The sequence below is a fragment of the Amblyomma maculatum genome, chromosome 11 (genome assembly GCF_055883805.1).
Source record: "Amblyomma maculatum isolate TAMU_Amacu chromosome 11, ASM5588380v1, whole genome shotgun sequence".
NCBI lineage: Eukaryota > Metazoa > Arthropoda > Arachnida > Ixodida > Ixodidae > Amblyomma > Amblyomma maculatum.
The window spans coordinates 73,345,565-73,371,147 of NC_139354.1; the positions used below are offsets into that span (position 1 = coordinate 73,345,565).

General features: G+C 46.3%; 1 protein-coding gene and 1 pseudogene across 1 annotated transcript in view; both read left to right on the top strand.

The window, feature by feature from the left end:
• The window catches only part of LOC146174161 (venom metalloproteinase antarease-like TserMP_B), an 80,200-nt gene extending 67,721 nt beyond the window's left edge, over positions 1-12,479 (top strand). Inside the window, exon 10 of the mRNA XM_084584258.1 lies at positions 12,405-12,479. Within this exon, the coding sequence (XP_084440384.1) occupies positions 12,405-12,479 (75 nt within the window). The remainder of the gene's footprint in view (positions 1-12,404) is intronic.
• LOC146174160 (uncharacterized) overlaps positions 1-25,583 on the top strand; it is a 268,166-nt pseudogene that overhangs the window by 180,493 nt on the left and 62,090 nt on the right.

Sequence of the window (25,583 nt, forward strand, 5' to 3'; positions counted from 1 at the left end):
AACGTACCCAGACATCTACCGAGCCTTATTTTACGTATATACAAGACGTTCTGGCCCTCTGCCGAAAGTTGATAAAGAAATGCCAGAACCTGATAAGGTGGGGCACATCCTCAAAGGCATAGCCGACGATGCCTTCAACCTTCTACTCTGTCTGGACTGTGCTACGGTTGACTCCGTTTTGCAGGTTTGTCGACATTGCGAGCAGGCCAAACACAAACGCATTGCACATCGCTTCAATCGGCTCCCCAACGCTGCCCCTACCTCCACGTTCGAGGATCTGCCGACCCTAAGGCAACCTTCCAACACTGAAAATGTGGCACGCGTCGTGCGTCGTGAACTGGAAGCGCTCGCTCCTGCTGCATCCAACCCGCCCTCCTCGGACAGCAACCTAGCGACGATATCCCTCATTCAAGCCATGTGTTCGTCAAGAGGTTGCCAACTTGGGCGTCCCCTATAGCCACCCCGTGGAACACCACAGTTCGAGCCCCGTCCCTCCCATGGTCGCCACCGCTACACCCCGCAACACCTACGCGCCACGCTACCGATACCGCAATCCTGATGAGTGCCGCACCCCTGACGACAGGCCGATCTGTTTCACGTGCTCGCGTATTGGCCACATCGCTCGCCACTGCCGCAGCCGCTGGACATCACCACCTCGACGTTTTCCTTACGTTGACCGCTACTCCAATTACGCTCACCGCTGCACCATTTGTGCACTCGCTACTGGCCCACATTCAAGCGTCTTTCCAACACCCGTACTCTCCACCACAATTACCGACCCTATTTCCGCAATGACTGCCTCTGACCTCAGCCCCGAACACGCTCAGGACCTGCACAACCTTTTGTTATCCTTCTCCAACATTTTTTACTTTGCTGCCGGTTCTCTGGGCCAAACATCAGTTCTGACTCACCGCATTGACACCGGCGGTGCAAAGCCTGTACATCGGAGGCCTTATCGTGTGTCCCTTTCTGAGCGCCAAGTCATCCAGCAGGAGGTCGACAAGATGTTGGGCAACGATATCATCGAACCTTCGAACAGCCCCTGGGCATCTCCTGTAGTGCTCGTTAGAAAGAAAGACAACAGTTGGCGCTTTTGTGTCGACTATCGACATCTGAACAAGATTACAAGGAAATATGTTTACCCGCTGCCGCGAATAGTCGATGCCTTGGACTGTTTACATGCAGCGGCTACTTTTAATCAATCGATCTTCGTAGCGGCTACTGGCAGATCTCTGTTGACGAATAAGACCGCGAGAAGACAGCTTTCGTCACACCCGATGGACTTTACCAATTTAAGGTTATGCCTTTTGGACTTTGCAACGCCCCTGCTACGTTTGAACGAATGATGGACTCCTTATTCCGTGGCTTCAAATGGACGACTTGTCCATGTTACTTGGATGATGTGATTGTCTTCTCGCCCTCGTTCGAAAGCCATCCTCGTCGCATTTCTTCCATCTTGGCACTTTTCTGCCGTGCCGGACTTCAGCTGAACTCAAAGAAGTGCAGTTTTGGTCGCCACGAACTTAAAGTGCTTGGCCATTTGGTGAATGCCACCGGCGTGCAACCCGATCCCGACAAAGTTCGCGCTGTCAGTTCTTTTTTATCTCCCTGTTCACCCCGTGATGTCCGCAGCTTTATAGGAGTGTGCTCTTATTTTCGCCGGTTCGTCCCAAACTTTGCCGCTGTTGCTCGTCCTCTCACAAATCTGCAGATGAAAGGCGTTCCTTTCTCATGGGGACCAGAGCAGGCTAACGCATTCTCCACCCTCATCGCTGTTCTCATCAATCCTCCTGTGTCGGCCCATTTCAACCCGTCTGCCCCAACGGAACTTCGCACCGACGCCAGTGGCCATCGGGATTGGGGCCATTCTTGCACAGCGACAACGCGGCCAACACTGCGTGATTGTCTACGCCAGTCGCCTCCTGTCATCAGCGGAACAAAACTATTCTATTACGGAACGGGAGTGCCTGGTTCTCGTCTGGGCCGTCGGAAAATTCAGACCCTACTTGTTTGGCCGACCATTCACTGTAATTACCGATCACCACGCCTTATGCTGGCTCTCTTCCCTTAAGGATCCTGCTGGCCGCCTCGGCCGCTGGGCACTGCGCTTGCAGGAGTATACCTTTTCCGTTGTATACAAATCCGGTCGGCTTCACCAGGATGCAGACTGTTTGTTCCGTTATCCCGTCGATCCCCCTTCCTCTACTGACTATGAGTCGGGCCCCTGTGTCTTCTCTATATCGGACTTTTCTCACATAGCCGACGAACAGCGGTTGGACCCAAACCTCAGTTCTCTTATCGACCGCCTCCGCACACACAGCCGTGACTCTTCCCTCGCCCTGTTCTTCCTTCATGGGAATACACTATACCGCCGCAACATGCGACCTGATGGCGCTGAGCACTTGCTGGTCGTTCCCCAACACCTACGCTCTGCCGTTCTCGAACAAATGCACGACGCCCCTACAGCTGGTCATCTTGGCCTCTCACGCACATACGACCGCGTGCGCCGGCGTTTCTTCTGGCCTGGACTCTACTGCTCTGTCCAACGTTATGTAGCCGCTTGCGACCTCTGTCAACGCCGGAAGAAACCCCCTGTGCTACCACCTGGACACCTGCAGCCGATTGCTATCCCGACTGAGCCATTTTTTCGTGTTGGCCTAGACCTCCTAGGGCCCTTCCCCGAGTCCTTGTCAGGAAACAAATGGATCGCTGTGGCCACCGATTATGCCACGCGGTACGTGATCACTCGCGCCATTCCAACTAGCTGCGCCACAGACGTTGCTGACTTCCTTTTGTACGACGTCATACTACACCATGGTGCTCCCTGTAAACTACTTACCGACCGTAGCCGCTGTTTCCTTTCCCGAGTTATTGAGGAAATACTTCGTTCTTGCTCCGTTCGGCACAAGTTCACCACTGCGTATCACCTTCAGACGAACGGCCTTACGGAGCGTCTTAACCGCACACTCACCGACATGCAATGTACGTATCCGGCAGTCATACTGGGATATTAGTCTGCCATTTGTCACCTTTGCATATAACTCTTCGCGTCATGACACTGCTGGGTACTCTCCATTCTATCTTCTCTATGGAAGAGACCCCTTACTGCCCGTCGACACTTTGCTTCCCGCCGCTGGCCCCGTCACAACCTATGCCCGCGATACCATCGCCCGAGCCGACGCTGCTCGCCAGATTGCTCGTCACAATCTCACCATCTCTCAAGAAGCTCAAAAACGCCGCTACGACGCTCACCACCGCGATGTGCACTATCCTCCTGGATCTCTGGTGTTGCTCTGGCTTCCGTGCCGTGGTGTGGGGTTGTGTCAAAAACTTCTGCTCCACTACACAGGTCCTTACCGTGTACTACGCCCAGTGACCGACGTGACCTACGAGATTTCACCGCTCCACCCAAAGGCACCGACTGCTACACCCACTTCAGAAATCGTACATGTCGCCCGCCTAAAGCCATATTACTCCCCCTCCACATCGCACGCCTAATACGCACCGGGACGTTGCTTTTTGCCGAGGAGGGTAGTGTTACCTGGATACGCGGGACCAAAGTGATGGGCTCACTGACTAAGATGACGACCGAGGAACACGAGCACGACAAAGCGTTGAGAAAGAGGACGACGCTGGCAGAGTGGACACTGCACGGCTACTTAAGTCTCAGCGTCGAGTTCAGCCCATCGCAGTGCTGTTACATTAAGTACATCCCCGTAGCAATATCATGACACACGTGGACAATATGTGACACAGAAATGGGTCGCACTCATCCCAATCTACCTGCACTTTATCTGAGGAATTGTATGGGCTACTCTGAAGCAAGAACTATTTTTAAAATATTGCCACGTAGTGGTGACAGCCCGGTAGCAATAAAATAAGACACTGGTGTTGCACTTAAATGAAACACTTTATTTCGTTGACTAGCACCCTTAAGAGAACTAAGCAAATCAGCGGCGGCGATAATAGCGAACGTTCTCTCTGGTCGTCAATCTAGAACGCCCGTTGCCCCGAGAAACAATCAAAGAACCAGATTCAGAGTAATAGGACCGGGTGTCACGGCTGTCACAAAAATAACAATAACAATTTGAATGGCTTCGGCAATATGGCGTTTTCATAATGTGATGCTGAATAGCAGATGATGGCAATTGCATGATGAGCTGATTTCAGTGTAGTAAGCTTGTACGGCTCTACAATGAAATTTAAAATGGAACTCCACCGACAAAATGTTGAACTAAAAGCATCATTCCTGTACAGAATCACATTGGGAAGGTGTAAAATAGATTTTTCAACCAAGAAAAAAAATTAATTGTTTACCATGCTGTAAAAGAAATTGTGATCACATGCGGCATTAACGGCTTCAGTTCAGTTCAGTCGTTCAGTCGTGTCCGACTCTTCGTGATCCTATAGACCATGTCACGCCGCGCTTTCCTGTCTCTCACTATCATCCTAACATCACGTAACTTCATCTGCAGCGCCTCGAGGATGCCATCTAACCATTGCGTTCGCTGTCTACCCCTTCTCCGGCGACCCTCAACCTTTCCCAACATCAAATCTTTCTCCAGCGACTCCTCTCATCTCATCAGGTGACCAAAGTAGCTGAGCTTTAACTTTAGAATTTGACCCTCCAATGAACAGTGAGGGTTTATTAGCGGCTTGCCTCTTTGTAATTACCTCGGCCGGATTTTGTTTTCCAGGTATGTGTGAATAAGAAGTGTGTTCAACTGCCAGCAGAGCGTAAGACATTTCGCAAAGTTCTGAGGAAGAATATGTGAATATTTACCACATTTTCGCTTTTGAGCCATTATTTTCGTTTTTGAGCCATTAGTGAACAATTACCCTTAATAAAAATATATAAAATCTTTTTAAAGTGAATGAAATGAAACTTTACGCCTTCTGTCCCACATGCAAATAAAAAAAATTACTGATGTATTCGAGCCATCGTCAATCATTTCACTGAAATAGCCGGTGAAAATTATTCGATACCATCTGCCAGTGAAGGGTTTAAACGCACAATTTCCTTGTTACTTCCGCCATCTTCATTTTCTGATTTTTGCTCAAAAGAAAACAGCTCGATATCTGCAAGGAACTTCGCCTATGCCATAGCTCAAAGTTGAAGAAAGGTTTCAACAAAAAGTGCATGATTTTGCATCAAAGTTGACACGCAGCCGTTCTTGTGCAGCTTTTACGGCCATTACCATCCGTTACATTCCGGACATTACCATCCATTGTTAGTCAAGTTGGGCAAGGTGTCTAGCTTGCGACGGAGGTTCAACTCGACGACATATGTGCAGTCGCCCGGAAAATTGGACAGAGCACGGATAGGGGCAGAACTGCATGTCAGCATTTACTGATGATGCAACCGATATTTTCGAAACAGGAATAGGCTGTTCAGCTTAACATGCTTGCCTCCTCACTAGTTAGGTGCACCTTCTATTGTGTAAGCATCAATAGGCTATTCGTGAAAAAAAAAGAGTCCACAGATCATGTTAGCAGAAAGTGTTTACAGAAATGTCTGTTCTTCTCTTCCTTTTCTCTTTTATTTCACTTTTGCTTTAACTCCTATTTATATCTGTTATTACGCTCAAAATTATTGTTCATTTTTTATGCTGAGTTAAATTTTTGGAGATATTGCGTTGTAGTTGTTAGTAATGCTGCGACATTAAGCCCTCATGATAAGTGAAACGCTTCCTTCTTACGAACGTATATACACAATTTAGGAAAACGGAAGTATTGGAGGTGCGGTTTGTTTAAGAAAAATATATCTAGGATTACCGTCAAGAAGAGAGCTCGGTGTCGTCATCATGGTGTGCGATTTTCTGCCGCTAAAAACCTCCTCGGTCATCAGTGTCACGATCTAACACAACGCACGTGATACTCTACGTGTGAAAGGTTGTGAATAAAATATGATGTTCATCGTGAAATCGAAATCATCGCATGCACGACATTTCATTCCAGTTTTATTCGTTTCAGACGTGCATGCGTCATATGATTTAAATTTGTAAATTCTTCTCCGCAGTGTCTCATTGAGTATGGCGCATGATTCCTAAATTCAAGGCCGCGAAATAAATTATGGCGCCAATAGCGCGTTTCAGTGACGGTGAAAATTAAGGTTCGCGTGCGCTGTGCTATATGAGTGCGCGATAGTGAACACCGAGCGGTAGCAATTTGCGGAGCCATCCACTGCGACACCCCTTATATCGTGAGTCGCAGTGAGACTATAAAGCGTACAAAATTAACTGAGCTTTACAATGAACGTTTTCGCTTAATAATTGGTACGAAATAATACGTTTCAGGAAAGATGTGAATTGACGATTCTTCTGCGAGCAAGGGTAGCTACAGTGTATGATTTACCATGCGCCCGATTATGACTTGCAACCAAGCGAGCTTTGATACATCGGTTGTTCGCATGTTAAGGGGAAGGCCTGTCTTGACTCTTGAGTGGTGTTCACAGGTGTTCTTCAGAGCAGACAAATCCAAAGCAAATCTAACACTGGTCCCATAAAAAGCCAAATCAGAGTCCGGTTCATGAACAAACAATCCAGTCCAATCCACTAGTTCATAACCCAATCTAATAAGTAGTCGATATTTCAATACAAAGCTAATACAGTAAATCATCTCACTTTTAAGAAAAATCAGTGCATTGGAATCAAGTTAGTGCCCATCCGAAAACCAACCGACGTTCGAAAGAACTACGCCACGCCGGACACGTGAGAAACTAATCTCATTTATTCTTGTTTAGCCTTCCAGCCTTCTCAATGTGAGCGTAGAGGGCACGACGACGATGTCATCACCCCCCGCCTCCAGGATGAGGTGTGGGCGGAAGCAGCCGTCACACTCTATGCCACATATATATTGCACCCCCTTTGAAACAGGAGGACGACGTTGCCACATGCTGTTCGGTAATGGCCTGGCAATATTTTTTGGGGCGTTGAACACAGCCGCGCACCATATGCCAACTGCCCAGAAGACCAAGAACCGCACCGAAAGCGTCATCGTCTCCGCTACTCCGAGGACCAAGCGGTGCAACGAGCACACGCGATTGCCGCCGACCGGGTCTACAGACCTTGAATCCGGCACGGCAGAAGCGCACTCCTGTCCAGTGTCATCGCCAGTTCAGTTCAGTCGTTCAGTCGTGTCCGACTCTTCGTGACCCTATGGACCATGTCACGCCATGCTTTCCGGTCCCTCACTATCTTACTAACATCACACAACGTCATCTGCAGCGCCTCGAGGATGCCATTAAACCATCGCGTTCGCTGCCTACCCCTTCTCCGGTGACCCTCAACCTTTCTCAGGTTTCTGTAAATTGATCACTGCTGTAGAACCAGCCCAGAATGTTGTCACTTTAGTGCTCCTAAATTGTCTTGAACATCAACTCAAGCCATTTTTGTGACCGCAAGGAGATAAAGGTTGATTTCCGTGGGAGAAGCCTTTAGTAACGAAAGTACGCTATTTCGTTTTCACAACACGCAAGCAACACGCACAACACGCACGCAAGCAAAACCTGAATCAAAATTGAAACTCTCGTGTGTGTCGCGAAGAGCAACGTCTTACGCCACATGATGGCAACGCAGACCTTTAGCCGAGGTGAACTCACGTGATGCCGCTTTGTCGAGTTTTGCGAAAGTCAATCGCTGTCACGGTTCATGTGAAGAACACGATTTGTGGTCGGTGAGTCGTCCGCGATGTCATCTGGAAGTGACAGCCAGGACTCGTCACTCAATTTCAATAGACAAAAACGAACAAGCCGTGCGTGACCAATGAGGGCGGAGGAAGCGAGTCATCGTGCATTTGGTGAAATTTCTACAGCATGAAAAAATTGCCGAGACAGTTGTTAAAGTCAATTATGCGCTCAAACACATTCCTGCAATTGTCAAGCATATATGAGAAGCCATTGATCAACCCTACTAGCCCAAATGCCCATTCCTGCCTCTATACCGACCAATAAGGCAGCCTCGCCATCTGCCAGATTGCTCCTACACGGCCGTATGCTTTGCTAAACAGGAAATTTAATTCCCTTCTCTATGAATTACGTTTTTTGGATTTAATATAATTTTTGGTGCATATAAAGGCCATTTGAGATGCAGAAATATTGGACCATAAGTAAAATTTTTCTGCGCCTGCAATTTGTTAATAAAGCGATTGCGCTATGAACTAAACACCCTTTAAAATAATATTCGTGTCTTGCATCTCCTATAACCAACCTGCTTTCACGGCAATTCATTACGAAGTCAGCGGCTGAGTCGGCGCGAACGGTAAGGAAGCTGTGCGTCTGCGCCTGACTTGAAATTCGTAAGCAAGTTTTCACTGAGTACACTTTGAACGGAAATGTCATGCTTCAAGACCAGCACGTAATATAGGTGTCTAGACTGATGACCGATAGCGCTGCTATGAAACTTTCGAGCATCGCCCTACGGCGCAACAAACAGACCGTCCTGTCTCCGCAAAAGAGTTTGCTCGACTTAAGGTATGGCGGTACGTGAAAATGTTGCCGACGATTACGTTACTTCCTAATGCGAAATTTGAGCGCCGCTTTCTATATGTTTCTGCTTTTCGGTAAAATGAGGCAAAAGTTCAAGCAAGACGTGTATTCATAATTGCAGGCCACTTTTCATTATTCACACATATTCCGCACTATTTCCACTTCCGTGAGTTAAAGTTATTTTGCATTTCCTTTCCTGTAAACCCCATAACTGGCTCTGATTAAGTCTCGATGGAGTGAGAACCGAATGGGAGTTCGTTTGCTATGCGATGCCAGTGCATGTTAAAGACGAGGTGGCCGAAATTTCTACTGAACTTTCCACTGCGGCTCCCCTTTCACTTAGTTCGCTTTTACTCCCATCTTCCTTCCTTCCATTTACGGCGAGGTACAGGTGTCCGCAGAACAGATGTGACAGACATTGTGCCTTTAATTTTCTGTGAACTAATAACTAATGTTATTCGCTCTAAAAAACCTTATTCAACCAAGTAAACCACTTTGTCACTAGCACACATTTCCTTGTCACTCTATACTATGCTGCAATTCGTTTTCCGCTATATCAAATAGCTCCTCTTTTACAGCCCGGCAAATTAGTCATGCACATCTTTTATTGATGCTCTATCTGATAGGGTAAGATTCGTTTTCGCTGCGGAGGTGGATACGAGGGACAACCGCTACGCTGACGATTACGTTACTAGTTAGTAGTTACTACTTACAGCGGAACGCAGGGACGGGCGCCTAAGTGGTGCGCTTTGAAATTTCGAGAGTAGTGTGCAATCTGCAGAAATGCGAAAGCCTAAGCTTTGCTTGTCCACACGATGCATCACGTTTGCTCTCATTATCAATAATATGCAAATACACCGGTAATGCCGGGTAAATGCATACTACTTTTTGCGTTATTTTTGACATCATTAGAAATGGCCTTTAATACATTATGCCCATACATTTTTGTGCTGTATATTCGGTTGTGGCTGGGTATTGTGGCTGGGTATGCATACTACATCCTGCGTTCTTTTTGTCATCATTAGAAAGTGTCTTTGATGAGTTATTTCCACACATATTTGTGCCGTTTATTAGGTTGTGGATGGGTATTTTGTACAGCGTGACAAGCTACTGTTTGTAGGGCACGAGGTGCAGTCAAGCTGCGAAAACTGGCTTTTTACCTCGTCTCTACCATGTTCAATGTCCAAAGTTCCAAAGTTCCGTGTCCAAAGTTCAAATATCAAAGTTTGCCGTTTGGTACATAGTTTTTCGAAAAAAGCAGCTAAAAAAAGTCGAAATGAAATATTGAATGCACTGAACGTGATGTTTACCAAATTGCCTTAAGTGGTAGAAAACCTCTTGTGGGTTAAACTGGACGATGCGTGAAAGAGAGGCTACGAGAGCTTGCCAAGAAAGTAAAAAATGCACGTGAGCGAAACTATTTTGAAGGTTTCTCTCGCAAATTATTGTCTGAGAATGATGACATTCCTAATGTCTTCATTGTCATTATCACTAATTGATACGTCAAATTCATCGCTGTCATCCTCACGCTAGGCAAGGAGAATAATGATGTGCGTTTCACGATCGCGGGCATGGCGCGGTTGGTTAAAGTGCTCGGCAGGAGATCCAAGGGATGGAGGTTTAATTCGTGGTGAAGGCAAGATTTATTTAATTTATTTATGGAGCTGGTTAAGAAGGACAACGGCGCCTGCGACGCCGCGAAACGCAGAAACGGGTGACAATTCCCTAGTGAAAAAACTCTATGAGTCACAATAACCTCATACAGATTTCTCATACTAATCTAGTACAAATCTCATATATTCTCATACAAATATCATTCAACGTGTGAGAAATACGTGAGATTGTACGAGATTTGTATGATTTAAGTATGAGTTTAGTATGAGAAATCTGTATGATGTTATTGTGACTCATACGATTTTTTCGCTAGGGAAAGGGCTGAGCTCTAAAATGGCCGGGCTCCATCCGCATCAAGAAGTTAGAAGATGGCAACACATGCCGAACAGAATTTTGCACTCTTATCAAAACGATGGTGCCCGCAAGAACGGCGGATGACGCATCTGCTTCTGCGCTGCGCCCAAAATCGTCGCTAGGCCTAAACAGTTGCACATCGAACCCGCAGCTGGTGGCGCTTTGAAATTGATCAGTGCTATAGTAAATCGCCTATTCGTGTAATTACTTTACTATGAACCGCGTCTCACACTAAACGAAAGATGTACTTTAGGCGACGCTTTAGCTTCAGAGCTTAAGTACGAGAGCAATGAGCTGTTCCAAGCAGGTAGCTGCTGTTCGCAGCTGCGAGAAGGAATCTGCTTGTATTGCAGTCATCACTCCTACCAGACGTCGTTACAGATGAGAGACAGCAAGCAAGCTTTACTTTTCTACGTTACTTTACCTAAGCGCGTATTATTTGAGATATCAACAGATATTACCATGCTTTTCAAACAGTGGCGCCAAGACTTCGCCGTGTTGGTACTGGCGCACTGCAGACGGCAAGTGGTTTCGCTTCTGACGCATGCGGGAAGACTTTCAGCAAAACATCCGATTTCAATCATAGCGTTTGTATCCACGAGCCAAAACTCCTATATCAGAAGCATGCCGTGTTGGTAGCACTCCCACATGAAATGTTCTACGGCCGCATGCGGTCTTTAATTCAAGGACCTAGTATAGGAGTCACGGTATATGGTTCCTTTTTCCACGATGTTCCTCGTGTTTGGAAAATGAAGGGTAAATAAATGTGCTTTTTTTGAATAAATATTGAGTCCAACAAACAGCACTAGCTACTACCCACTTTTGCAAAGAATGCATTATGCATGACCTGGAATTAAAGTGAAGGCAGTGCTTCTACGATCGATGCTGTTTGCAAGCTAGCTGTCAACTGCATCTGCAGTGTGCCGGGCTAATTCCAAGTAGTGCTCCCGTCCCCCTTGCCCGCGCGAGGAGCACCGCATAAAATCATGCACAACCGAATAAAGGGCGAACAAAAAGTTTTAAAGGTGACCCACAGAGCGAATAAGCCACGCCCAGTAGTTCCGATGCCTATGTCAGTCCTCCACGACTCTGCCATCATCAAGCACAGTGCTGACCGTAAATGGTCTTGTTCGATAGCGCCATTCCCGGGGCGCTATCTATAATATTACTCTGCGAGAAAAATAAAATGTTCTCGATTGATCAGTTTGGCATATATTCTCTTCATATTGAGAACTTCTGACACATTTATTTTACATGTAATAGCATCGAGGCTTCTCTGGAGTTGCCCTCTTGGGTCCTTCCTAAAATTATTTAATTGCATAGTACTGAGAATGCGTGTAAACACAATCATAAGCCACTATGACAATACACCTTGTTCTGAGTTCAAGTATCTCCCTAGATCATTTTTCATCGCTGGATGAAATGCATGCCTGAACTTAAAATGTGCCCGTTGATATTTAGGAGTTTTTGCCCAACGTTTTCTTAGAGCGAGTTTGATGAGCAGCTCATTCAAGCTGTGGAGAATGCCATTATCATGTTTGGGCTAAAATTGTGACATGTAAACAAATATTTACTTTCCTTCGCAGTATCACAATTTTTGAGAATCTTGCGCTACGACCTTTTGCCATACGAAATTTTGTTGACGTATGTGAAAGTATTTTCCTAAACTGCTGTTCTGCGCTGCGATGACGTGCAATCTGCGTGGTTGCGTTGCTCTATATTGAAATGCATTTCTGCGGTCGCATTTTACCAGTGCGCTATGCCCAATAGATTGATCGAGAATATTATGGGGGATATATGCAATTGTATTGTTAGCCTAAAGTGTTCATAAGCTTTATGACAATCATTCTAATCATAGTAACAACAGCAGTTAACACAAATTGACTACAACACACTAGTCCAGCGTTCATTTTCTTGGCTATAACGTTTATGATATCCAACTGTGGCACAGAGGTACAGCATCCGCCTCGGATGTAAGAGGATCGTGGTTCGAATCATGGTGCTGCGCAATCCACCACCAGATTAAAAAAATGCTAGTCGATGGAATTCCACAAAACAGGAATCGGGTGCGACCTGATGCGGTTAACATCTGTGGTAACGTACTCCTTTACCAGAACAGGAGTTTGCTAGCATGGTGCAGTAATTGGCCACAACATCCTATGATTAGTCCTACGAAACCCCGGCCCTCAGTCATCAGCAGTTGCGCAGCAACTGACCACGGCGGAAGTCAGACCAGTGAATCAGCAGGGGGTACTAGAATGCCTGCCTCCGACGAAATGCCGCCAATAGGAAACTGCCCTTGCAATGGTTATGGCTATAACCCTAGTTAGTAAGGCTAGCTTAGCAATGCTGTTATAGGAACTACAGGGTATGCGATGGGATATCATAGGGCGTAGTGAGGTGAGATCAAATTAGGCATATACTGTACTGAAGAGTTGGCGTGTGCTGTCTTACTAAGGTTTACCGAAGAGACGAGAACTAGTCTTAGGTTTCCTTATTTATCGATTATAGCTGGTAATATCGAGGAATTCTATAGCATTATTGAGGGTAGCCGGCATTATAAGGAAGAGGAAGATAAGGAGGAAAGGCAGGGCGGTTAACCCGTAGCACAAACCGGTTTGCTACCCTGCACTGGGGGAAGGGGGTGGGTGGACGTAAAAGTTGTGAGAGAGGGATGGCTGAAGTTAGTACAGTCACATCACAGACATATGCCACATCACATTTCGTCAGAGTCATATCACTGAACATAAAAGCAAACTCATAGCTTTTTGGTTAGGGCTGTGCTTTTCTTAAAGCGGAGCAGCGCCTGGGAGGCCTTCACCACAGACGATTGCCGTGGCCAGGGACCAAAAATCCTGATTTCAGTCAATGGGCGTCCATCAAGATGCTCCAGCGTACGGCAGAGTTACGCTAAATAACTGGCATTAGCTGAAGATTGTACTAGCATAAGCACTACACGTTGGCATGATTACCAGGCAGTAGAAGGCTCTATGGAGATGTAGAATCATAAATGGGGAGACAAAAACACCTTGTACTGTACTGATGGGCGACTTCAATGCTAAGCTAGGTAGAAAGGAAGTTGGAGTCCACGCAATCGCGGCTATGGCATTTGATTAAGAAATAGCAGGGGGAGTTACTAGGTGAGTAGGCGAGTTTGCTAAACGCAACTACTTACAAATCATGAATACCTCCTTTAGCAAACAAAGGGACCAAATCAGACATGGAAAGTTCTAACGGGTAAACTAAAAATGAAATTGATTTCGTGGTGTGTTCTAACAGTGGCAATAAGCAGGACATTGAGGTAATCGGAAATGTGCGATGCAGTGACCACAAGGATAATATTGTCTAGACTTATTTTGGTTTTCAACATTAAGCGGACCAGATTTGTGCGGAAGAAGTCCATCAACATATTAGTGGTGAGGGGGAGTAGAACTCATGGTCTCGCTGCAGAATAAACATTTATTGCTAACCGAGGAAATCGACCTTAGCCTAGAAGCAACAAACAATAATTTCACAGGTATCATCACAAACTGCGCGTTAGAAGTGGGTGATAGAATTGTTATAGAGATACCCGAAAACTGTATAAGAGACTAAAGATTTTATTAAGAAATGCCAAAGTATAAAATCCTCAACCCCAACAGTCCAGATAGAACTGACAGATATATAAAAGCCAACCAACAGGCACAAGGTGGCTGACATAAGTAAGGATAGCATGAGAAAAGTTGAGAATGCTCTAAAGAGTGGTCATATCCCTTACGGAATCCCATATCTGCTCCAGATATGGAGCATATGCTGCCAGATACAAATATATAAGGCAGCAAATAATACCTTATCTGGGCCAGATAAGGTCATAGATGCGCAAAATGTTGCCCTTATATGGCTCAGATTTGGCATATCATGCAACATATATTCCATACCTGAACGGGTAACGGGACCTTATATGGCTTGATCAGGGGCATATATGGTAGCCTCGTGACCTTATGTGCCCTTATAAAGCGCATATATGGCATCGTCATGACTTTATATAACCTTATCGGGGCGTTAATTATGTTGGCGCCATAGTGATTGTATATTAGCAATATATGGCTTTCGTCTACCTTCGGCAAATATTGAATATTGGCATATGGTCGAGCTTCGGTTTTTCTACACTCAGCATGGCCTGCATGTTATAGTGTGTGGAAAACCAGTTTCCTCCCACTTCGCCACTACCGACCACCACCACCCCAACGAGCTGCATGGCAGCGCCGGCTAGGAGAGGAGGTAAATACCTCCCCTTGGGGGAAGGAGACCAGCGATGGGTGCGCCACCGAGACGTCTACGCGGGTTCCCGCGAGAAGACGAGAGAGAGCTTCTGGATCCAGCCGGCAACGAGAGCGGTCGTCTCCCGCCGCCTCTCCCGGCAAATGCCGGGGGATAGCGGGCACGGCGTACGCTGCGCACACGGGAGGACCCGTCGTGCACGACCGCCCATCTTCTGGCTTCCAACGGCTAAGCGACCGGTAAATACCGTACGCTCTCGCCGCCTCCCGCGGCAAACGCCGTGGTATGGCTTCGTCCGAAGAATGCGGCGCGCACGGGAGATCCCTGCCACCATATTCACGGCGCGTTCAAATGTCCGCCGCCGAAGTCGCACCCCCATTCCCCAGCCGGTGAGTCAAAAGCCCTTCTTACGTAGCCTTGCCCTTCCAAGGAAAACCTTGTTGATGTATGATCCGGCATGCTCTGTATTATTTGCAAGAGCAATAAATAGCATTGGAGTATTAACTATGTGTCGTCCCCGTCCGTTGTCCCCTTTGTTCCCTTCGCGGGTCGCCAGCGAGGACGTTGCACCTGCGGAGGAGTGGGGCGGAATACCGTCCCCCCTTCATAACACCCACAATGGCGCCTCAACGTGGTTCTCTCGTGCAGAAGCACTTGAGCTAGTTACCCCTCCCTAGGGACTAAGGACAATAGTCAGTTCGCGGCGTGGAGTGCCTGCCCGGACTTTTAACTTTAGGCCTGACCCAACATCGCTATACTAGCAAGGCTAATATGCTTTCTTGACAGCGAGGTGGGAGGAGTTGCAGCGAGAACAAATGGTCGTGCATGTATTTGTGTGCGTTTGTGTGTTTATGTGTGTGCAGCATTTTTATTTGTGTGTGTTTGTGTGTGTCGAGACCTTTGAGAGGTGCAGCCACGAAGTCCGTACATGAAGCGCGAGACCGAGCCGTCCACGGAGAACATCACGCCGGAAGCGAGTGAGTGCCTCAGTGGGGACGGTGGCCCTACTTTTCTTGTATATAGTTGTAAATATTTTTTCTTCTGTCTCTTTGGCTGTGGGAGCCATGTGCCGCAATCGGCTGACTGGTATTGCAGCCGTGATTGCCGGAAAGCACCGGGGCGCTCCGACACCGCTCGACGCGGTGGGCGCCGTTCGCTCAGAAGTTGCCTCTGGATGGCAGCGAGCGAGTAGGGTCACCCTGGGTTCCTTGGCGAAGATTCACATTCTCGCGGCGCTGCGTTCTAGCTATTGTTCTTAGCGCTAGAGCGAATAGGCTTAAGGCTTTTTTGGGGAGCTGCCTGTCGCACGTCGGAGGAAAGTCTAACCGTGGCATACAGCATGCGCAAATGCGTTTTGCTTGCTTTATATTGACCTCGCTGTAGCCGAACATCTCGCTGAATTAGAGAAAGCTAACTTCGTTCAAATGAACTTGGTATTTTTGGGCTGAGAAGGAGAATCGGAAATTTTGTGGAACCAGATTATTATGCCAGCAAACGAACCGCGGATGCCCGTGCTTCGTTCGGATTAACGGAACGCAGTGCAGTGCCGGATAAAATTGTTTGCACTCGCATTGGCCCGAATTTTACCAAATGGTCATTTTGCTCAATTTATTCAACCTTTTTGGAGATCCGGAGGGTTGTGCAGATATCAAGTGAAGCCTCCTGGATCTGCTGCCATTATTTACGTTCCTGCCTGGTGCCCTGCGGCCGTGAATCACCGAAGCTCGGAGTCTCACGGAACCATTCTGGCGTAACGGGAGGGGAGGCCAACCCCCTGCCTGCCAACAAAGAGGCGTCAGCGGGAACAACACTTTGCCGTCACGCTGGTTTTTGGGACCTGCCGATGGACAGCGGGGGCCCCTTCACCTTGCTGCTCGTCGGATGACACCAACGTTCGGATCGCCCTGCTAAGCCTGGTGTTTACCTCGCGGATGGCGTCCAAGGAGCAGCTCTCGACAACCATAGGTGAACATTTAAGAAGGGCGGGATGTGGAAAACCAGTTTCCTCCCACTTCGCCGCGACCGACCACCACCACCCCAATGAGCTTCATGGCAGCGCCGGCTGGGAGAGGAGGTAAATACCTCCCCTTGGGGGAAGGAGGCCAGCGATGGCTGCGCCACCGAGACGTCTACGCGGGTTCCCGCGAGAAGACGAGAGAGAGCTTCTGGATCCTGCCGGCAACGAGAGCGGTCGTCTCCCGCCGCCTCTCCCGGAAAATGCCCGGGGATAGCGGACACGGAGTACGCTGCGCACACGGGAGGACCCGTCGTGCATGACCGCCCCTCTTCTGGCTCCCAACGGCTAAGCGACCGGTAAATACCGCGCGCTCTCGCCGCCTCCCGCGGCAAACGCTGTGTTATGGCTTATGGAAAATGATGGCAGTTCGGTATACGGCCCCCTCCGAGCTGTCTAGACGGGGACTCACCCTCAGATACAGCTGGAGGTTGCTGCGTGGAGGGCCGCACTGGCAAAACAGTGACTCCTCTCCCGCTTTCCTCTCTTCCCTCTCAAACAGCGGCGGCCCCTGCGTAGCGGGCTCGCATTTCATCCCTCCTCCTCGCTGCCACGCTCTATACCGCGTAGGCCGCGAGCTCTCCGTTTTGTGTGAGCTTGCTTCTTTTCCCTCCCCCTTTCAACTGTTCCTTTCGCGGTGGCAGATATCGGAGTTCGGTGCGGCTTGCGGGCGTGCTGCATGTTGTGTATGCTGGTGTTTGTGTGCCAGCGCCTGTTCGCTATTAGCTACGTGCATGTAACAAAAATGCGACAGCTAACCTACAAGAGCTTCAATCTTACTGTCGGCACAGAGGAAATTGCTGTGTCCCAGTGCAGGTTGAAGCTGCCTCCCCAGCCTTGGCAGCGAACCGGATGGTCGATTGAGCTTTTCGAGGCTTCTGCCCTGGGTGGCCCAGCCAAACCTTCACCATTGCGTCGGAGCGAACCCTCATCGTGCCGCCTCATCTTCACGCCCGATCACCAAAACCGTGAGCGTGAGACTTCTTGTCGGGAACTAGCACTTGCCATTCTCGGGATATTGTTCACTTTATTATTTTGATGGAAAAATTTTCCAATAAGTAAATTGGATTGTAATTGCCAGTATGTGATATTTTTCCGTACATTTCGTTGCTAATTTGTCTTTCGCTCCAGCAATTTTAGGAAATTTAAGTGGGTGGATAGGGTCCTTCGTAGTTTATTATTATTATTTGCACTACCTAGGTAGCTTCATGCTTGATTTGGTTTAGGGGCAGAGCTGTCGCTGTCATGACAAATGCCATCGGACATGCTTTTTTTTGTTTTCTCTTTTAATTTCAAAAGCAAGCACGAGTTACGCGCGTTCGCTCATTTTGCACTGCAGTCTCTGCTTCAGGTAACACCAGTGCTTCCTGACAGCCTCTATGTACTTTGCCAAGGTTTAGGTATTATCAGCAGTACCAGCAGTATGTGTTTTATCGCCCTGCGTTTAGCGGTACCTGTTCCGGGTATCGACAAACCTTTAAATTCCCTTTCAATAGTCTAGTTCGATTATTAGCCGCTTATTTTATTTAGCTTCGCAAGTAAACCAGCTCAAACTAAAAGCATTTACTGGTTAAAGCTCTGTGTGTAAAACAGTAGAATAAAAATGTAATATCTAATTTAATAGGTTAATGTCTTTCACTTTAGCTTCTCGTGTAGACATTATTCTGTTCAGACGTCCCATAAGTTTGTTATAGTATCGCGCCTAAATGAGTAGAATCTCAATATTTACTAACGGATGTCATGTCTTTGACCCTCGGTATACACACGTCGGTATACACAAGGGAAAGAAAGCGTAGCAGGGGGCGGCAGAAAGTTAGGTGGGCGGATGAGATTAAGAAGTTCGCAGGGGTCAAGGGGATGCAGCTAGCACAGAACCGGGTTAAGTGGAGAAATATGGGAGAGGCCTTCGCTCTGCAGTGGGTATAATCAGGCTGATGATGATGATGATGATTATACACACGTAATTCAGGCCCGTCTTTGAGCAATTCCATATAGGCAGGGAAGAAAGAAAACCTGTGGTTTCAAAGCTATTTTCCTGTAAGGTTTGAAATAAGAGGGGGAATTCAGGATTCCCTTGGCAAACTTGATTGAGCGCGCCTTTAGCTGCAATACTGAAATTGTCTTGTGTGTGTTGTAATAAAGTGTTATGTTGATATGCAGATGTATAGATCTATAGTTCAAAACCTACATGCCATGCGGTCTAGATCTTTAAATCAGGAATTGGGTAGATAAGGCATATCTGTCCAGATATGCCTTATCTGGTACTCGAAATCAGGAATTGGGTAGATTAGGCATATACAACCAGATATGCCTTATCTGGTACTCGAAATCAGGAATTGGGCAGATACGCCTTATCTGGCCTAGAGCTGTCCTAATATGCCATATCTGCCCAATTTCTGATATACATGATCTGGATTTTTTTTATAAGTCAAGATATGGCATTTCCGTGAGGGATATAGCCTGAAAATGCTAAAGAGAAAATTAGACATAGGCGAAATCAGATATATGCATTGAGGGACCAGCGGGGAATGTCATTACTAATATGGACAAGATAACAAAGGGGGCGGAAGATTTCTATACAGACCTCTAGAGTAGCCATAATAGTAAGGACAAAATGAAGTTGGCAGTTATGCAGAGATGTCAGATGTTCCACCAGTGACGACGGAAGCTGGAAAACAGCTGAGGAGGGTCAGGCAATGTATATTTGTTGAAGGACGTAGGGAATATCGTACTCGATAACCTGGCCACCCTACATAGACAATGCCTGAGGGTATTGAAAGCACCGGAAGCATGAAATATAGCTACATTTATCTTGACTCATATTAAAGGAGACACTAATGATATGAAAAGTTACAGACCAGACAGTTTACTATCAGTTACGTGCATGATATTTACCAAGATAACCGATAATTGCATCAGGAACCCCTAAACTTTAATCTACCAAAGGATCAAGCACGATTTCAAGGAGGGTACTCTACCATCAATCATATCCACACAATAAAATAGGCGATATAAAACTGCTGGGAATATAACGAGCCCCTTATGCATAGCATTCATCGACTACAGTGGAGCACTTGACTCAGTCGAAACATCAGCCGTCATGCAGGCATTGGGAAATCAGGGCGTACACAAGCCGAATGTCAAAGTACTAGATGATATCTATAGTGGCAGTACAGCAAAAATAGTTCTACCCAAAAACTAACAAAATTCGCTTAAAGAAATATGTTTGGACCTAGTACTATTACTATATATGTACCTAGTACTATTCACTGCTTCTTTAGAAGTATTCAGAGAGTTGGAATGGGAGCAGTGTGGCATAAGAGTCTATTGAGAATACCTCAGTAATCTGCACGTCGCTGATGACATTGCCTTGTTAAGTAACTAAATGGACCAACTGCAACTAATGACAAATTACCTGGAAAGGATAAGCAGAAAGGGAGGCAAAAAAGATAATGGGCAGAAGACTAAGGTAATGCTGAATAGCGTGGGGAAAAATCAGCAGTTTGAAACATGTAGCGAAGCATTGGATGTGTTAGGCGAATATGTCTACTTAGGACAGGTGGTGACCGCGGATTCAGACCTCGAAAGGGAATAGCAAGAGATGATTATTGAGGTGGAGCGCATATAAAAGGTACTCAAACATTATCACTTGCAGCTTACCGGTATCACTCAAAAGGAAAGTCTATATCATTTGCATCCTGCCGGTACTGATCTATTGAGCTGAAACCTGGAGGCCAACGAAAAGAGTTCTACTAAGCTGAGATCACTTCAGCAGGACATGGAACGGAAAATGGTAGGTGCAACGTTAAGATATAGCAAAAGTGCAGTGTGGGCTTAAGAAATAACTGAAATTAATAAAATTCTAATCGGAATTAGGAAGAAGAAATGGGCATGGGCAGGACATGTATATCGAAGGATAATCGATGGTCCCTAACAGTAACCGATTTGATTCCAACGGAAAATAAGCTTAGCAGGCGACGTTACAACATTAGGTGGGTGGATGAGATTAAGGAATTTGCAGATGTCAGGTTGATGCAACTAGCTCAAGACCGGGTTAATTGGAGGCTTATCCCTATCAAAATTTCACTTCACTCAAAGGGCGTAAACGTACAATGCTACCTCAGGAAGATTTTCAATGCCTAAGAAGATTGAAGATTTTGTGAATTTGCCTTTTGAAAGCATTATTACACTGAAGCTTACGCAAAACATAGCAATTGAAATTTGTAAATGTCTGGCAGCAGTGGACATGTATCTCTGATATTTGCTTTCGGGAAGGCTGTAAGACAAACTTTGGGCGTCATGTAATATTTTGATTCTTGCAGTCGCAAGCTTAGCAATATTTATCACCCTGCAAAAAAGCACATTTTGCTCCACATGCTCTTTTCTGTGGCAGTGTCACACGGCGGTCTGCTTTAAACGTATAAATGTTTGCTCAATCAGGCTGGTTCGCGGTGATGACAGCCATATATGATTTCATAAAATAAAAAGGTTTCAGAATAAGATGTACTGTTAACGCCCCCGCGATGTACCCTCCAATTTAATATTGCGGCCGGCGGCTGCGCAGAGGTGTCGCACTACTCAATTCTCACTAATATCGCGCAGATAACCTAGGTGATCGCACTTACACCTAAATTGAAGATGTCCTACACAATCGCCCGTTACACCTAGGAGACATTAGTACTGACAAATAGTTCAGATATTATGCGCACACTACCGGCCGCCGTTAGTTAGTGCTCCAGAGCAGAAGCTCGAGAAACCTACAGTATTTGAAAAATGTTAACCAGTGCAGAACGCGGAACGAAAGGTAGAACAGGATCCTGTGTTATTTCTACCTTTCATCCTGTGTACTGCGCAGGTTTACCTCCCTCTGGAAAAATCTGTTCCTTCTTTCAAACTCCAATGCGTGGTGTGTCGTCGCTCCGGGCCTCCATCACTGGTGTGCGTTACTCATTATACGCTGATGACATCACCCGCTTGTGAATTATGGGTCTGGCGGTGAGATACTTAGTATCCTATACTATAGGCGATCTATCTTCACAGCTTAGTTAAGTTCACCATCTCATGCGCTCACTTGTAAAGTTAGAACTATTGGTCTGTTGAGTGAGCTGATGTCGTTCACTGAAACCCAGCTTGACAGCAGCGCCATCGTAGGCCACGATTGCGCCAGTCGCCTAATACTATTTTTGTATTTCGCTGGGATTCTTTGGAGCTTGGTAAAATGATATACGTGAGGCGTTATTTATCAGAAATAATTAGAATGGGGGTTTTAGGACGTTCTTTCCAGCCTTACACATCCAATTATTGTTTTAAAAGAAAGGTTTTTTAATTTGTAAATATCATAATTGCTTATATTTATCCACAAAATAAAATTATTTTGTGGTGTCGCAGATAGCTGGTAGCTGTATACGAGTTATTTTTGTGGCCTACTTCAAGTGTTTCTCTTTTTAACCCTTTGCTAAAAATAGCTTGGACACCGTGTTTAATTCAAAGCAGGAACTTTCACCGTTTTCCTGGCGATGCTTCCTTGGAGGTCACCAACGCACTGCGCAACAAATATAGTCAAATAAATGAGACCACGCTGCGGACCTTTTACACAACACCACGGTACGCTCCATTTTCGACCGTCTTGGCGTTCACCCCATCGGTCTTACGCATACATGCCCCCTCTTCCGGCCAGTGCTGCCAGCCACCTCATTCTAAAATCTTTAGTAATGAACTTGTTGTTTGGCAGACACAAATTTAAACATATTTAGCCAGGCTTTAAAGGAGGTAACCTTAACGACATATACTCGACTGACGAACAGGCAGTGTATGTTAACGCTGTACAATGCACTCAGAATACATACAAAAACTTCTACCGTAAGCAAAAACCCTCCAGACGAGGACAACATACTCGCTATTGCAGTAGTCAGTGTGCAGTCTCGTAGTAAAGCAATCTTTAGTGAGTCCAAAAGCGCCATTGAAATTTTACTCTAAAATTATGTCCGCCCAGCCACCGAACTGGTATTGCGCGCCCTCTCGACTATATATGCCGTCAACGTTGTATCAGTTGTATCCAAAGCGGGAAACTCTGGAAACTAGAGAGTCGGCCGTGTATACTCGAGGTCTAATCAGACGGCTCAAGGGCTAATAGACCTGGATGCTCCCGTCGAAAGCGCCAGCTTAAAAATGTTGAGTTCAATAACTCCATCCCGACTTGAGATATGCGTGCCGCGCTCCCCAATCCAGCCTCGATTGAGCGCAAGACACAATGCTTTGGCGTTCATAAAATGTAATTTATGACGATCTTGGTCTTGGCTAGTTGGTGCAGTTTATACAAATTCACAAAGCGCAAAGAAACGGACACGACAAGAAGACGACACACAACACGGCACAGCGTTTACAGTATCCGTTCAGTATTATGTGATGCCTTCTTCTCGTGTCCATTTTTTGTACGCTTTGTTAATTTGTAGAAACTATATTCTATTCCTTCATGATTATGCCTGATAACCAGTGAATAACACGACCCCGTACGTCATCGATAAAACAAAGGGGTGTATTAAGCTCATGGTCACACACTCTGGGTTTGGAAATGCAGAACTGATGCATAAACGCTGATGCCACCTCTCTCTATGGAGGACTTGGACAAACATTTCGCCAAGCTAATAATTGCCTCTTCATTTTCGAGCCATCCTAGTTGCCCCCGACTAGGAACCCCTTTGAGGCCACCTGGTCAACCACCTATTCCCATTTTGTGCAATGAACCTGTTTCTTTATCTGTTTGGCAGGTCGCGAACGCAATTTGTATTGTTGATTTTGCATTTCTGCATGGTTCTCGCTGTACGTATTCATGTTGCACTTGCACGATTGCACGAATTTACTGCGACAGGCTCAGTGAGATATCGCAAATACCGCAAACCACCAATCGTGCCTAAACAAGTTGCGCATAACCCCGCTGAAGCAGAGATTCGGGCTCCTCGGTTGCGATTACACGAAATAAAGACTATTATTGTGAGATGCGTTGGAGGCATCCTACTCCGGCCCTCTGCTGCAGTAAAACGGAAGAGCGCACATCACGCCGATTTCCGAACGATGCTCTATTATACTTAGCTATAATCCGTTTTCTCCGCCATAATACAGTGCAAGTATATGAAAAATTTGAACACACTTTAGACATGGTCTGAAACTGCCAATGGAATTGAAATCTTACTCCCATCTTCAAACCTGTCCTAGAGGTCTGAGACGCAGCCTTGCTACTTAGCTCCAGACTTTACCATCAACACACTCTTGTGACGGCAAAACAGTGGCTATGACCAATGACGTTCCGGACAATGAACGCCACTTAGTTCCGTGGAGCGTATTGTGGACTCTCAAATTTTATCAAAAACCTTGGTCACCACAACCATCCACATGGTCAGTGAGGCCACCTACGAGGCTCTGTTTTGCCATAGCTCAAATATATATTTTCTTAGGCGAAGTGACAGACTACTTTTAACTGTCCAATCTACTGAAAGCGCCTAATCTGTTGGAACAATCAAGAGTCGGTATTATTGTGACCATATGTAGTATAAAACGAATTTATTGCATTTCCATAACATATTGCGCTGATGGCACCTTGTCATTCTGAAGGGGAGCAAAAAGACTAAAACAATGGTTCTATTTGAGATGTGTTTCTAGTCTTGCGTATGTACAGTTTTTTGTATTGGGGTGAATGTTTTAATATGACTGTTTGACTGCTGCCTTCTAAGCGGCCGTGTGTGTGTGTGTGCTAGTTATAAAACCAAAGTTTACTACCCCGTGTGTGGTTAACTCATATTCGGGCTTCCGCAAGAGGTCGGCACATTCTGCGTACATTCACTGCTCAATAACTTGCATTCTGCCATATTGGCAGTAATGAACTGTGCAGGCAGTATAAATCTTGGGCAGTCGAAAATCCGTTATTGCACTCATTTGTGACCGGATTTCGTTTCATTTCTCGGAAGTTTTCGATACGTATAGAAAATACAGATAACTGTAGTTAAGGCTATGTCCATTCGCTTGCGGAGTGCCTCAGTTGCCCGCTGACAACACTGACAGATACTGTGCCTTTCCTGTTCTCTAAACCAATTTGCAAATATCCGTTTGTTCAGTAAAAGGTCCTGCTGGGCGAGTTCCCCCAAAATGGCAATCGTATATCGTTAGCACGAAACAAAAAAGGACAAAGGGACGACATAACAATCTGCTCATTGTTTGAATAAGCACTTGAAAGAACAGGAAAAGGGGATGTCCTGAGCAGTTAACCGGAAGAACATGATTGTTCATCGTAAGGCATGTGATCGGCTTGGGATAAGTACGTCATTGCAAAAAGCTGCGGTTAGTCACAAGATGCAATGACGTGCAGCACAATGACTGTTTCGTCTCCCAGTTAAGAGTAGCACTCGCTCGTGTCTGTTCTGTTCTCATGCTTTCATTTTTGTTCGCGCTAAAGGTATTCCATTTTATGTTGTGCCCCATGGATGGTGAAATATAAAATCGCCTTCATTTCCGCAAAACTGGAAATAATCAAAAACGCGAACAATCAACGAACAAAAAGGTGCGGCTCAGGTGCTCTCGCATCTACCCGGAAGCGGCATCATGCGGGTGCCCCTAATATTTAGTGTTCAAGCGCTCGTCACATTACCATCATCAACCGTGAAACGGGAAGGACTCAAAAATAAACTCGAAATTCTTCAGAGTTTCATTTTGCATACCATATGTCTATATGCATATTTGGTCGTTTTCTCAGTTAGATGATGCGGCACGAAGGGCCTCGGACGAAGCAGTATTACTCGAAAAAGGTGGCTGTGACTATGGACATTTGTTCAATCCAGTTCGCTCGGAGCAACGTAGCCGTTCACG